A 13,497-nucleotide genomic window follows, 5' to 3' on the forward strand; every position below is an offset into this window, starting at 1 on the left:
AGCAAGGTTTGGCTGCAAATCCACCTATAATAGAGCATCTCTACCATTCAGAAAATACAGAATATAATTCCCTCGTCTTCAAATTAGAAAGCTATTTTTTAATGTCAGCATCTGAGCAGCACTGCAATGAAATAAAAATGGAAGTCCAAGTTCGTCCCTTTGGTGACCATGTTGATTACAGTTTTTATGAGAGAGCATAGAGATGCTTTAGTTTCACAACCTCACTGTGCTATACATCACTTAATACACCATTCACTGCACTGCAGAACTTCTACCCTTTCAGCTTTTAATCTAAGGGTTCCCTCTATGAATGTGCAGCACTGTACATAAATCTAAATCTGTTCAATTTTTCTATTCTACCTCAAACACATTCCCAACTTCCTTTTTCCTTTAAAGAACAAACAACAAACAAACAAACACATCCTTCTTATTGCTTGTCCAAATCTCTTCTTGGCATTCATCTAAATAATTGCATTTTAAGGAGAGGATTTGGGGGGTTATATATAATTCAATAACCAATCAGTCTGCAGCCCACACATCTAATCATGGTACCCAAGAGTATTTGCAAAACTTCAGTTTTACATGCACATTTCAGCTGCCACATGGTTCCATCCTGCAGCAAGACTCTGGCCTCTTCAGCTTTTGGTTGTGCAGAAAGGAGACTAAGTCACATAGGAGAAAAAAAGTGGAATCATTTTCCAAAAAGCACTGGTTAGTCAAGGGACCAAGATACACCACTGTAGTTCCTAGCTCAACATCTCTCAATCATGCCATGAGTTTAGGAGATCTTTCTGTTCTAACCATTTCATCTTTTCCCATCTTCTCCTCTCCCTCCTTTCTTTCTTGTGGAGCACATTTCAAAAAACAGTCCAGAACCCCAGCATCTCATTCCAGATCCAAAGCAGCCTACGAAAGGAAGTGACTCAATGCTAGAGAGAAAATAAAATATAGAAAATCTCCACTATTTTATTGGTGCAATCTGACCTATTGCTGAACATGCAGCTAGAAAGCCAGAAAAGTATTTTATGATAACCTGCAAGTGTGATAGGTGGTTGGGATTAGGTCCTAAAGACAGAAATATTCTTGGCAGACCAGGAATAGAGCAGGTCAATAGAGACCATACTGACAAAATACTGAAATAGCACTAGGTTACCACAAAAAGTACCCTGCCATAATCTGTTCAGAGAAAAAAAAAAAATCCCTAGCATTTCTAGATATAAATATTAGGAAAGTAAACAACCTAAATATTGGGGATAGCATGTTAAACCTTAATTTACTGTATAGGCTAAAACCATGTTTCTGCTGACTCTCTGAATGCAAATTTTCATTGGGTGAAAAACAGACACTATTAATCATATGAAAAGGAAAAACTATCTGCAGTTTTGTTAGTTCACTTCAGGGGGCCCTGAGGGAACAAGAGTTTACTCAATGCTGCTAAAAAAGCATTTTTGGGCTTAAAAAGTACTTAATAATGTTGAACTACCATAACTATAAAATATATCTTATTTGCAGAAAGTAAAGACATACAAGCCTACAGCACCACAAGGAATGGTGCCATTCAATAACATTTTTACATTATTATAAATAAGTTTGATTTATTATTTCTCACCTTTCATTCTCATGCATTCTACATATTACCATCTTTCCCACACTGGAAATCGGCACAGCAACAATTTATTGTGAATCACTGCTAATTACTTAATTACCATTTAGGTATTCCTACTGTAAAACATTCAGGTTGAGTTATGTTGTCATTCACTTTTATTGAAGCTACTAATGAAAATATTGCTTTACTTTGCAAAAGAAATCTATTTTTATGATTTGTTCTCTTATGTTGCAGTTTTCAAATGGCAATTTGCCATTATTCTTCAAAATACATTCCCACGACAATTTGTTTCTACTGGATGGCAAGAGGCAAGCTGTCGACTGTCAAGTATCAGTACATTATTCATATCCATGCTATGAAAGTTAAAAAGGCTTCTTCAGATGTTTTTGCAGTTTAGGGCATTCATTATGGAAAAGAGCTCACAGTGAGCTTTAGTCCAATTAGACTCTGGACAATCCACAGTTAAAAGAGCCACTATGAATGCCCTAACTTCAGGAAATTTTCCTAACTTAGTAAACACTAAGGCATTCAATGACATAAACACAGATCCATAAAGAAGTAGAATTCATTTGCTCAGCCACTCAAGAAACCATCTGTATTTACCACCTTTTCTGTTTCAATCTCTTACTGGTTTTGATTTAATAATTTCATTACAATATATAAAGAGGCTGGCATAATTGTACCATTCTTAGAAAGGAGCTGGGTTTTCAGTTTTTCAATCCTTTAGCAGGATGGTAACAAACATCTTATACCTGTGACTCATCCTTCAGTGGCAAGTCTGCTGACCACTGAGCAAGTGACTCTTCATATATATATATATATATATATACACATAAAACACCCACACATGCACAGAGCACATATGGAATATAGCACTGTCTTAGCACCATAGTCTGCAAACCAAAACTCTCCAATACTTTCTATTTGTGCTATGGTATAGCTACAATCTAGAGAGATTTCTCAGCTCACCAAGGCACAGCAGAAAGATTTCACAGTTTTCACAACTCTAATTCATACTTGAAAGAAAATAAGTCACATACCCAGAACACTATTCTCCATGCACACAGAAAAATGGAAGTGCTAACACCTGCACATTAGTGGGATTGTTACAAGCCTTATGTATCTGGCAGTAAATTAAAACATACATAGACTGGAATAATTCCACTCTAGTATGAACAGCTGCATCTCCAAAATTTCACTCTAGTATGAACAATTACACCTCCAAAGGAAGAAGTTTCTTTTAGCAGCAACATTACAACTACTGGTTTAATTATCAGCCACTCCTGCTTACCTGACCACCTTTCCCATCAGAAGTACATAAGCAAATCCTGTTTAATAACTTCAAGCAGGTTTCACATGTTTACCTTGTAAGATGGGAGAAAAGCTCCAACTTTTCTACTAAATATTTCAAAACTAAGTCAAAACCTACTCACAATTCTTGGGGAGGACAAAATAAGATTCCCAGTAATCAAAAGAAATAAAGACCTTAGTACATACAGAAAGAAGATCAATTTTGTAGTATTAAAAAATAACAGGAAAGAGTAGCTACTGTTTTTCATGTCTGAGACCACATTCTCACCTACAAAATCAATAAAGAAGAAACAGATTTAAACAGGCACCACCACATAAATACTCTGCTACCTCTGCTTTCTGTGAGTAGTTTCACTTTAGTGTTTTCCCCCAGTTAACAATGAAATTGATTTTTGGATAATCAGCATGTTTTGTTTCCTTGGAATTTCTAGTCATGACATCTGCAGAATTAAAACTCAGGGATTGTCAGCAATGTATCCAGAGCTCAGAATGAATAAAATTGTAATTCCAGGAGTGTACTGATGTTGCAAATTGATTTAACATTCACTGTGATGATTGATCAAGGCAAACTGCTTTGCTATTGTGCATATGTTCAGAGGTATTGTCTGTCACAATAGCTATTTACACAGCATTAGAAATCTAATGAAATCTACCAACCTCCCATTTTTAAACAACAATAAATTATTTCCTTTTCATTTGGCAGCTTGGGTTGAAAACAACTCTAGATTTAGTTTCATCCATTCAAATGAATCTCAGATTTTCTGGTATTCACTACAACCGATCTTCTCTGACACTTTTACAGATATACAATAAAGTGTGTCTCTCTTTAATATTTTCACAGTATTTAACATTGTTGCAAGTTTATCCTCTTTCTTCCAGGTTGCTAAACACATTCAATGCTCAGCTAATCAGTAGAGCCAGAAAATCATATTTCCAAGACCTTGTTTTCACACTGAAAACAATTGCAAAGCTGTTAGTTCCTAATGGCTGGCACATTTATCAAAATAAACAAACATAAATAAATTATTAATTCTAAACAAGCAAAGTTTCTGAGAGGTCTCTAATGATCATTTCATAGAAATATAGTTACCTAAGCTGCAGTTGTGTATCTCAGGTATAATTCCACAGAAGACAGTGCCAAATGTCAGTCATTTCTCAGTATACCAGAGATACCAGTACTTGGCCAGTAACTTAGGGACTCTTTCTGTGTATCTTTATCAGAAAATCTTCAGTCACATAACAGGTAATTCATAAATATAATTTAAATTCACTAAAGCATGTAAACACTATGGATTGTTGAATTTACTCAAGTGCATTGATTGATCAGAGGGCTGGAGCACCTCTATGAAGACAGGCTGGGACAGTTGGGGTTTTTCAGCCTGGAGAAGAGAAGGCTCAAAGGATAGAAGCCATCAAGTACCTAAGGATGTCTGCTAGAGACCTGGAGAAGGACTTTTCCCAAGGGCATGTAGTCATAGGACAAGAGGGAATGGTGATCAGCTGAAGGAGGGTAGGTTTAGATTAGACATTAGGAAGAAATTCTGTACTTTGAGTGTCGTGAGGCACTGGAACAGGCTGCCCAGAGAAGTTGTGGACTCCCCATCCCTGGAACTGTTCAAGGCCAGGGTGGATGGGGCCTTGAGCAACCTGGCCTAGTTGATGGTGTTGCTGCACATGACAGGGGGGTCACAACTAGCTGTTCTTTAAGGTCCCTTCCAATCCAAGCCATTCTATGATTCTGTGATGTTAGCCAAGGAGAATTTGATATAACTTCATCAGGAGCACAGGGGCTTTAAGAGCATGTCCCTGGTTAAAACAAGAGACATCGAGTAAAGACAAAATGGGAGAAGTATTTGCTTCTGGTAGCAAGCAAGGTGAACTACAGTCAGTTCTACACAGCATTCCAACTTACCATTCCTCTTTCTAGGGCGAGTCCCAGACACTAGAGCAACATAATGGTTTGACATTCACTGATGTGAATGTGCCAATGAACACGGTTGGTGATAATGTAGCAATTGCACTGTCTTTAACTCAAGTCTCAATGTAGTTCTTCAGGTGGGACAGAATAAAATACCTATCGGTTCATTTTCTGTGTATGAATTAATCCCAGCAAAGGGTAGGAGACCCTGCTGAGTTCAAAATATTGAATACTGTAATACATTTGTCTCTAAAACTGCATTACATTAACTGAGAATAATGCAGCCTTTATTCTTTCATACATATATTAGCTTAATGAGCCATTAAAGTGTCTAGTATTTAAAGCATACAAGTAGATCTATAGTTTAAGCTTCAGAAGTCATCCAAATGTCTTACAAGTGCCAATAGTACTCTCAACAGGAGAAATTTAGCCTTTCATTTATTTTTAAATTGCTCTTTCCTTTTATTCCATAAAATGCATTTATTTACAAGAAGGCAATTGAAATCTTTAATACTGAATCAAGTAATCTAAGTTAGAAAAGGCAGAATGGGAACATATATTTTGGATAACACCCTGCTCCTAATCAGGTGCCAGGAAATTAGACTCATTTTCTCTTTTACTTTCTCTAGTTAATTAATCAGAAAAATTTTCCCTTCCCACTGATCAGAGTTTCATAAGGAAATCTGTCCTCTTGGAAGCACCAATATCCACAAAGGGGCCATGTGCTTTGGCAGAGACCTCCAGACCTCCCAAAGAGGCTGTTGAAATACAGAAATGTTGGGTTTAGACCTCACCATGGGAATTCCCCAGCACTCACATGGCCTGTGAATGTAACAAGGGAGTCACTGCTTCAGCCTTGCCACTTTTGTAAACTCCAAACTGTTCGAAACCACAGCAGATGCACGCCCAGAGGATCAAGGAAAGACAGAACATGGTTGCAGAACTACAGCTATTTTCTATTGCAGACCTGCCTCACCCATGTATTTTTGCCTTCTCAGAAATTTACTGCATCTAATTGCTTCTGTATGATTGGCTCAAGAACAACAGTCAAATCTGTGAAAGGTCTACATGGTATTATCCTTGCATAATCTTGGCATACTCATAAGTAAAATCCTTCACCAAATGGAAAGTTACTGCCAGTAATTTCTAGACAGATGTGATTCTCCAAAATCTGTTCTTTTAGTCAGTATTCTACCAGAAGTCTGGTCTGTCCTGTATTTCTATGTATGATGAATAATTTCAGTAATATTATTTTAAAAGAAATTCTGAGTTCTGTTACTTTGATTTTTCCATCATTCTATATCTCATAACTATTACCATTGACTAATATGAAAAGGTATATTATGGCAGAGCAGCATTTTAGGTGATTACATGTATATCAAGAGTATTAAACAATCTCCTTCACCTTTGTTCCAAAGTAACTGCATATAATACTACATGACCTCTATTATAACTAAATGTATGTTTCATGGTTGTGAAAATTTTAATATATCTCATTCTAAAGTCTACTGGTTCAATTTGTCTGATGGCTCAGCACTGCTAGAAAGATTTAAAAAAAAAAAAAAGGACTTGTGCTGTAACACTTTGGAGGAATTACAGTCTGTGAGCCAAGAAGCAGCTCTGTTATGCAACAAAAGACTGTAATACAACACACCTGAAAAAGCTCAGCTTTGAAAGTGTGCCTTTTAGGCAGAAAAGACACCTAAAGGGCTAAACTGGACTAACACTGCAAAAACTTCAGTAAGGGGCCTTGGTGTTTTCAATCCATGCCTTCTTTTTTCCACCTTCCTAGCTTCTCTGATAAGTATTTTTTAATAAGATTCTTGATTCTAATTGAGGCAAGATGAAAAAAGAAGACCATTCATGCAGAGATGTAAAAGGAAAGGAAGCCTTCAGAATGAGGAAGGGAAACCACTGCAATTTGAAGTGTTTGTGGGGGAAAAAAACCAATGGAGAATGTCTGGGGGGGACTGAAACTCCTGAGGTACTAGAATGTATTCCAAAACACATTTGCAGAAATAGTGCAAAATAGTGATTGAGGTAAACAGTAGTAGGAAATGACATTGGATCTCAGCATATTTTCCAAGATATATATAGAAAAAATGTACTTAATCTAACACTGTTTCAGACCAAAAACTTTATAGTCTGTTATGCCTGCTAAAGAAGCTCTGCATTCCAGAAGGGAGTTCTGTCAGGCCCATTTAAAGTCAAGTTCAGACTACCCATGTGCTATACTCATGTCCTTCATTTCCCCTTATCTATTTCCTTTTAAAGTCCAGAAAAGAATTGTAAAAAAGTGAGTTTATGCAATGTTAATAGTTAATACTCACTTGATAAGCATGCAAAAGCTTTATCCTCAGTAGGCAAATGCAGAGAGAGCACCTGTATACACCATATCTATACATATATATACACAGCTGGCCACACACTTCATGGAATGGTTTGGGTTGGAAAGGACCTTAAAGTTCATCTACTTCCAACACCCCTGTGCTGGCCACCTGCAAGGCAATTGTGTGGTCCCATCCTGCCCACACCTGCACCAGCTGCTGTTGGTAAGGGCTACTGGGGGACAAGGATGGGGCAGGTGAGTGCTCCCCTCACCCTTGTGAGGTGACAGGACAGCCAGAGTCACAAGCAGGAGTGGAATCCTCTGCCAGCCTGTGCCACAGCTGGGAGGCTGATCTCAGTCCTGGCCTCTCACAGAATCACAGAATATTCTGTCTTGGAAGGGACTCACAAGGATCATCAAGTCCAACTCCTGGCCTTGCACAAGACAGCCCCAAGAACCCCATCACGTGCATGAGAGTGTTGTCCAAACTCTTCTTGAACTCTGTCAGGCTTGGTGCTGTGACCACTTCCCTGGGAGCCTGCTCCGGTGCCCAACAACTCTCTGTGCGAAGAACCTTTTTCTGATATCCAACCTAAGCCTCCCCTGGCACAGCTTCAGGCCATTTCCTCAGGTTCTGTCACTGGTCACAACAGAGAAGAGATCAGTGTCTGCCCCTCCTCTTCCCCTCACAAGGAAGTTGTGGACTGTGCTGAGGTCTCCCCTCAGCCTCCTCTTCTCCAGGCTGAACAGACCAAGTGACCTCAGCTGCTCCTCATACTGCCTTCTCTCAAGGCCTTTCACCATTTTTGTTGCCCACCTTTGGACACTCTCTAATAGCTTAATGAATTCCTTATCTTGAGGATCCCAAAACTGCACAGAATACATAAGGTGAGGCTGCCCCAGAGCAGAGCAGACAATCCCCTCCTTTGCCCGGCTGGTGATGCTGTGCCTGATGCACCCCAGGACACGCTTGGCCCTCCTGGCTGCCAGGGCGCTGCTGACTCATGTTCAACCACCAACCATCAAGCAGGACCCCCAGGTGCCTTTCTGTGGCACTGTTTTCCAGCATCTCATTCCCCAGTCTGTACACACAAATAGGGTTGCTGCGTCCAAGGTGCAGAACCCAGAACCTCCCAGCTCACTTCTCTTCACTAGAAATTAGAGGAAGAAGTTAAAGGAAAAAAAAAAATCCGTTTCCATGTCTTACAGTGACAAAAATGTTTGGAAGCTTTGTGACAATGTCAGGAGTCAGAATCAGTACCCTCTAGAAGAATTTCATGCTGTTTCCATGGAAAGAAAACGTTGTCTTGAAACACGCTCTTTCACCCAGTGCGCAAGGGGATGATCCACAGACAGAGTGGAGGTTATGTCTGGTTTCCTTCATATGGTAAAAGATGTTTCCCTCGTCCATTCTTTGTTCTATAGTTGCTGCAATTACTGAGACATTAAACATAATTTTTCCATTTGGGAGCAGTACATGAACATTAGAATATACTGAAGTCCAGTATCACAGATAACTTAACGTTGCAATTTCTTTCTTCATTGCCTAATAAGAAAAAAAGAAAAATTAGGAGTCACAGTGTGATGCAAGCTAGAGAACCCTATTTGCTTCTTCATCAAAAGAATCAAGTCTGTTCATACATACAAATGTTAGTAATGTTTAGCCAATACATGTGCTACCATCATCACATCTTTCTAGACCCATTAGCTTCATTAGGCACCCAAAATACAGAGTAGGCTAGAGAGACTGGAGGAATCTGTTTTATGGGACTATGTATCTTTATCAATGACGATTTCAACAACAAGAAAAGAAGCAGTTCCCAAAGAGCCATAACTAAAAGCTGGAACTGTTCTTTTCTGCACTCTGATTAAGTACTTGTTAAAGTCTCTCTCTTCATACAGCAGAGGTTGCTCCTGAACAACTCATGTGGGTACTTTGAAGAGGAAATATTTTTTGGTTAAGGTAGAAGTAGAAAACAAACAAAAAAATCAAGTCTAGTCACAAAAGCTCGCAAGCACTGAGATAACATGAACAGGTCCCTTTTCATGTTAAACCACATCATTATGCTAGATGAGAGAAGGGTGCATTTTTCAGGAATGGCCTGCACAACTGTAACAGAGTCTGTTCCAACTCTTTATTAGCTGTGGAAGAAGAGATTGAGACGACCAGGGCCAAAGACAAGAGGCTTGCTCTTTTTTTTTAAGGCAGACTGAGAGGCATGAAGAATTTTATCTATTCTTAGGCACAAGCATCTGAAAGACAAATGGATTCAAGGATACTGAAGCTGAAGATTGAATATCCAACCTATCTAAATGAACTCAGTACTGGGAATGCCCAACTGGGACCATGAGTGCCTGTGGAAGATTTCTGCCCAGTTCTGACAACTAAGAAATCCTCTCTTAGAGGCAGAGATTAAGAAAATTTGACTCATTAGCATCAAACTGTCATAGGCAGAAAACTCCCCATTTGTCAAATTAAAGACATTTGGGCCATGCTAGTTAAAAAGAAAGTCTGGTGAGACTAGACGAAGTCTCGAGTTCTTGTTATGTTTCATACTTCATTTCTTTTCAAGAATGGAATGACTACTGTACAAGCATTACCATGTGTGCCTGCCTGCAAGGGGAGAAAGAGGAAGTGACACATAGAGAAAAGCACCCTCCTTTCACAGCCTCCCACCCCTGAAAGGCTTCTGGAGAAGCCTTTATTGACAGAGTGAGGTTAACTGGTTTGAGAGGCCTGAGTGGGTTGATCCATTGTCTTCAAGTCTTTTCCTGTTGAAACTGCCAACAACTATGCCACATACAACAATGGTTTTGCAGTATGGATAAATGTCTTCCAGACTGAAATGAAAATCTTGTGAAACAGGCAACTAAGCAGTAAAGAGTGATGCCAAATAAGTGTGATGTTCACAGGGCACACATACATATGCATAACACACACACACACGTATAATAGCATGTGACAGAAAGGGCTACAAGACAAAAAATTTACCTTCACTAATTCAGTTTTGTCATCATCTTCCCGATGTCGGTAAATGCACTGGCTAAGAAGAGCATATAGTCTTTCCATGCGAGATATACTGACATTCTCAGTTGCCACAATGACCAAATCCAGCACTTGCTGAAGCAAAAAAATGGAAATTACAGTTTAGAATAGCACAAGATACATCCTACTTTCTTACATTGTTATATAAAGGCAGCACTTCAGAAAACTGATTAGATTTCTGACAAGATTTAATTGGAGGAAGCAAATTAATATTCCATATGTCAAAGAAAAGGTTTACATTTCAGCCAGTTCTTTCTTATCACTATATAACATCAGGGATCATAACTGCCAATCAACTGCTTCTAGAATAGCGGGGAATGACACAATCCACCTTGTCAAAGAGTAGCTGCCACAGGAAAGTCATGGTTGCACTTTGTTAAAAATGCAATACGAGGCCCTGGAAAATGTGTTTTTGGAAACGGCTACAGATCTTACATATAGAGCTGTGCCAGATGGAAACAAAAGCATACTTAGGTGCTCACCTCTACCCATTAGCTGAATCTGTACTGTGACTAACATCAGTCAGCTCCTACCTTGCAACTCAAGAGTGGATGAACTACCAGAGTTGTCTGTAGGAAACTACCAATATCTCACACAGTTCCTTGTGTTACCAAAGATGTGAACGTGGTAATCTCTGGGAAAGCAACACCAACAAGCTAGCAGCAGCAGTGCTGGGGCTGTTCAGCAGCTGTGTGTTGTGGGAGGCTGTTAAGATGTAGATCAAGAGAGCAGCTACACCAAACAAAAATATTACTGCCTCACAACTGCTTGCCACCAGACTCGTTCTCCCTCAGATCAGCTACCACAAGATTTGAGTTCTATACCTAATATCGAGCAAATAAGTGAACACACATACAAAAGAAACCCCCAAGAGAACAAACAAACAAAATCAATCAACCAAAAACCCCATACAAAACCAAGCAGCTCCATTTTGGCTCTCTGGTACAAGCAGTGACTTCCAGTGACACCCATGTTAAGGAAACAAGTCTAAAAGACGTGTTTCATGACTGTAGCTGTCTCCTCACAGCTGAAACACATATGAGCAGAAGGGCTCTACCCTACCATTCCTCCAGTCAGTAGGCAATAACTTCAGATTACATGCCACTAGCACCCTGATTCTAGAAAAACCTACGTGGCTTCTTTAAATACACAAGCTGACCTGAACAACACAACCCCCTGAGGTTTGTTTCCTTAGGAAGCCATCTTGGAAAGTTAATTTAACCTCTACAGTTGAGGTCAATACCTAAAAGTGTGATAGAAATTGTGCTGGCAAGCCCCTTCACCAAAGGGGATTTCTCTCTGGTTACATTCTCCTCACACAAGGGAAACAACCAAGTAATACTCCCTTTCTCATCATGGCAGGTAAACAGCAGCATCCTCTCCTTTGACCAACCTCCAGGACTTCAACCTAGCAATTTCCTGAATTTTTCTCATGGCTACGTCCCCTGAAAGGCAGGTCCTTCTTCTACCCTCTCCAGTTCCTGCAAAGGAACCTCTTTTCCCCCCTGCAGCCTAAGCCCATGTTTGATCCTTTCCCCAACTACACCCTAGGAAAACAACTTCTATCCTACAGGGGACTGGAAAAACCATGTAACACTGTAATTGTATGGATGTAAAATTCTAGCACTGAATTTTGAAAGCCTTTGAGAAAAGCAGATATTAATATTTTATCCAGGATGATCTTTAGGTCAACCTTCTAATTTCAGGTTTAAAGTCATCACTGATAAAAATCAAAGTCCTTTTCCAGTTTGTAATTAATGAAAACATGTGAACAGCAAACCAAAACACCCATCACCCCAGTCCATCATAAAAACTGCTAACCTACGGTAGTAGCAGGTTGTCAGTAACTTATTTTAAAATTTAACAAGCCCTTTTACACTGAAAATTAGGAAGAGAACACAGTCTCCTAAAATTCAGTTCAGCAAAAGCAGCCATCTATACCAGCTGTGGAAACACCAGTCATTACAGGTTGAATTATTTCACAAGCTATGTACCCCTCTCATGAATTGGCATTGGTTAAAAACTGACTTAATTTACAACCATACAGGTAGCAAGAAAATGTCCTACTTCAGTATTAACAAAATTGAAATTAGAGTTACTCTGAGCTCAGAGTAATCCACAGACACTCCCTGTGTGTGAATTTTCTTTGCTTTCCCATCACATACTTCGGGTTGCTCATCCGCCTGAGAATGTCCCACATAAGTTTTATGATGTACCCGTGAATCTGGAATTACACACATTTAAGTCATGATTTCTTTATCTGGACTACAGTATCAGTGAAGCATCCTGTATCTGGAAAACAGTAGCCCTCTGCAATAACAGAGGCAGAACTGTTGCCAATTTTTTTACCGAGAAATGCTTGACTTCTATCCTTCTAGTGCTTCTCCATAAAAACTAGAAACTCAGACATGAAAGAAAGCCCTAGATAAAAAAGGCTGGGTAAAACTAATAAAAAATATTCATGCTGCCACTATAGCACTGCACAGTAAACCTGAAGTTAAAAAAACCAAACACAGTGAAAAAACAAAGTGTTTTAGGTTCAGAAACACACCTACACATCCTATATTCCAAACATTAGGACATAATTCTTCTATTCCATGGAGGTCTCTGGGTCCACACTACTTAAAGTACAGCAGTACAGTTTACACTTAGGCTACTTATTACTGGGAAGATACTTGTACAATTAGATACCATTTGAAAAACAAACTGCAGACTCAAAAAATCCCAGCCACTACAGAAAACCATGACTTCAGCCAACATAACTAGAGGAGCAGCATCATTATGCAAGGAACACTGTATGTTGATTTGAGAGAGACACAAAAGAAGTAACAGAATGGAATTCAAGAAGGCTAAAACCTAATAAATAGTGTAACCCTGCTCAAGAACAAAAAGGAGCTAAATTACCTCTTTGACCTTTGACTTACCATTTGAACTTCCATCTTCAGAAGTTCTGCCTATTTGGCAATCCAGCATTTCACTCTCCTCTCTTAGGTCTAAACATTCAGGAAGCCTGGCACTCTTTTTTTCAGTAGGGGATTCAGCCACAAGGGTCAGTCTCTCGCTTTCATTTTCTGTCCCATTTTTCTGTTGTCCTTGGAGTACATTTTCATGTTCTTCCATAGGACTATCTTCGGAGGATGCAAACTGAACATTCTCCCTCTTTGCTGCAATACTTGAAGAGCATTCCTTCATTCTGCATTTTCTTTTTGACTTATCTACAGAAAGATACAAAAAAATGTAATCCAAAACAGTTCTTTCTTCAAAACACAGCAGCAGCATCTTGCAAG

At 39.2% G+C, this 13,497-nt stretch overlaps 1 protein-coding gene across 1 annotated transcript; it reads right to left on the bottom strand.

Moving 5' to 3' along the window:
- Positions 1 to 7,885: 7,885 nt before the first annotated feature.
- LOC121668243 (ATPase family AAA domain-containing protein 2-like) lies at positions 7,886 to 13,420 on the bottom strand. The gene is made up of 4 exons (XM_042035816.1): positions 13,135 to 13,420; positions 12,310 to 12,434; positions 10,157 to 10,285; positions 7,886 to 8,710 (listed from the first exon to the last, which is right to left on the bottom strand). Exons 1-4 carry the CDS (start codon positions 13,400 to 13,402, stop codon positions 8,672 to 8,674), a joined length of 561 nt encoding a protein of 186 aa, XP_041891750.1. The 5' UTR covers positions 13,403 to 13,420; the 3' UTR covers positions 7,886 to 8,671.
- Between the last annotated feature and the right edge of the window lie 77 nt (positions 13,421 to 13,497).

This window comes from Corvus kubaryi, unplaced genomic scaffold, assembly GCF_017639235.1.
Source record: "Corvus kubaryi isolate FWS band 111438036 unplaced genomic scaffold, C.kubaryi_AGA036_p1.0 37385, whole genome shotgun sequence".
Taxonomy (NCBI): domain Eukaryota; kingdom Metazoa; phylum Chordata; class Aves; order Passeriformes; family Corvidae; genus Corvus; species Corvus kubaryi.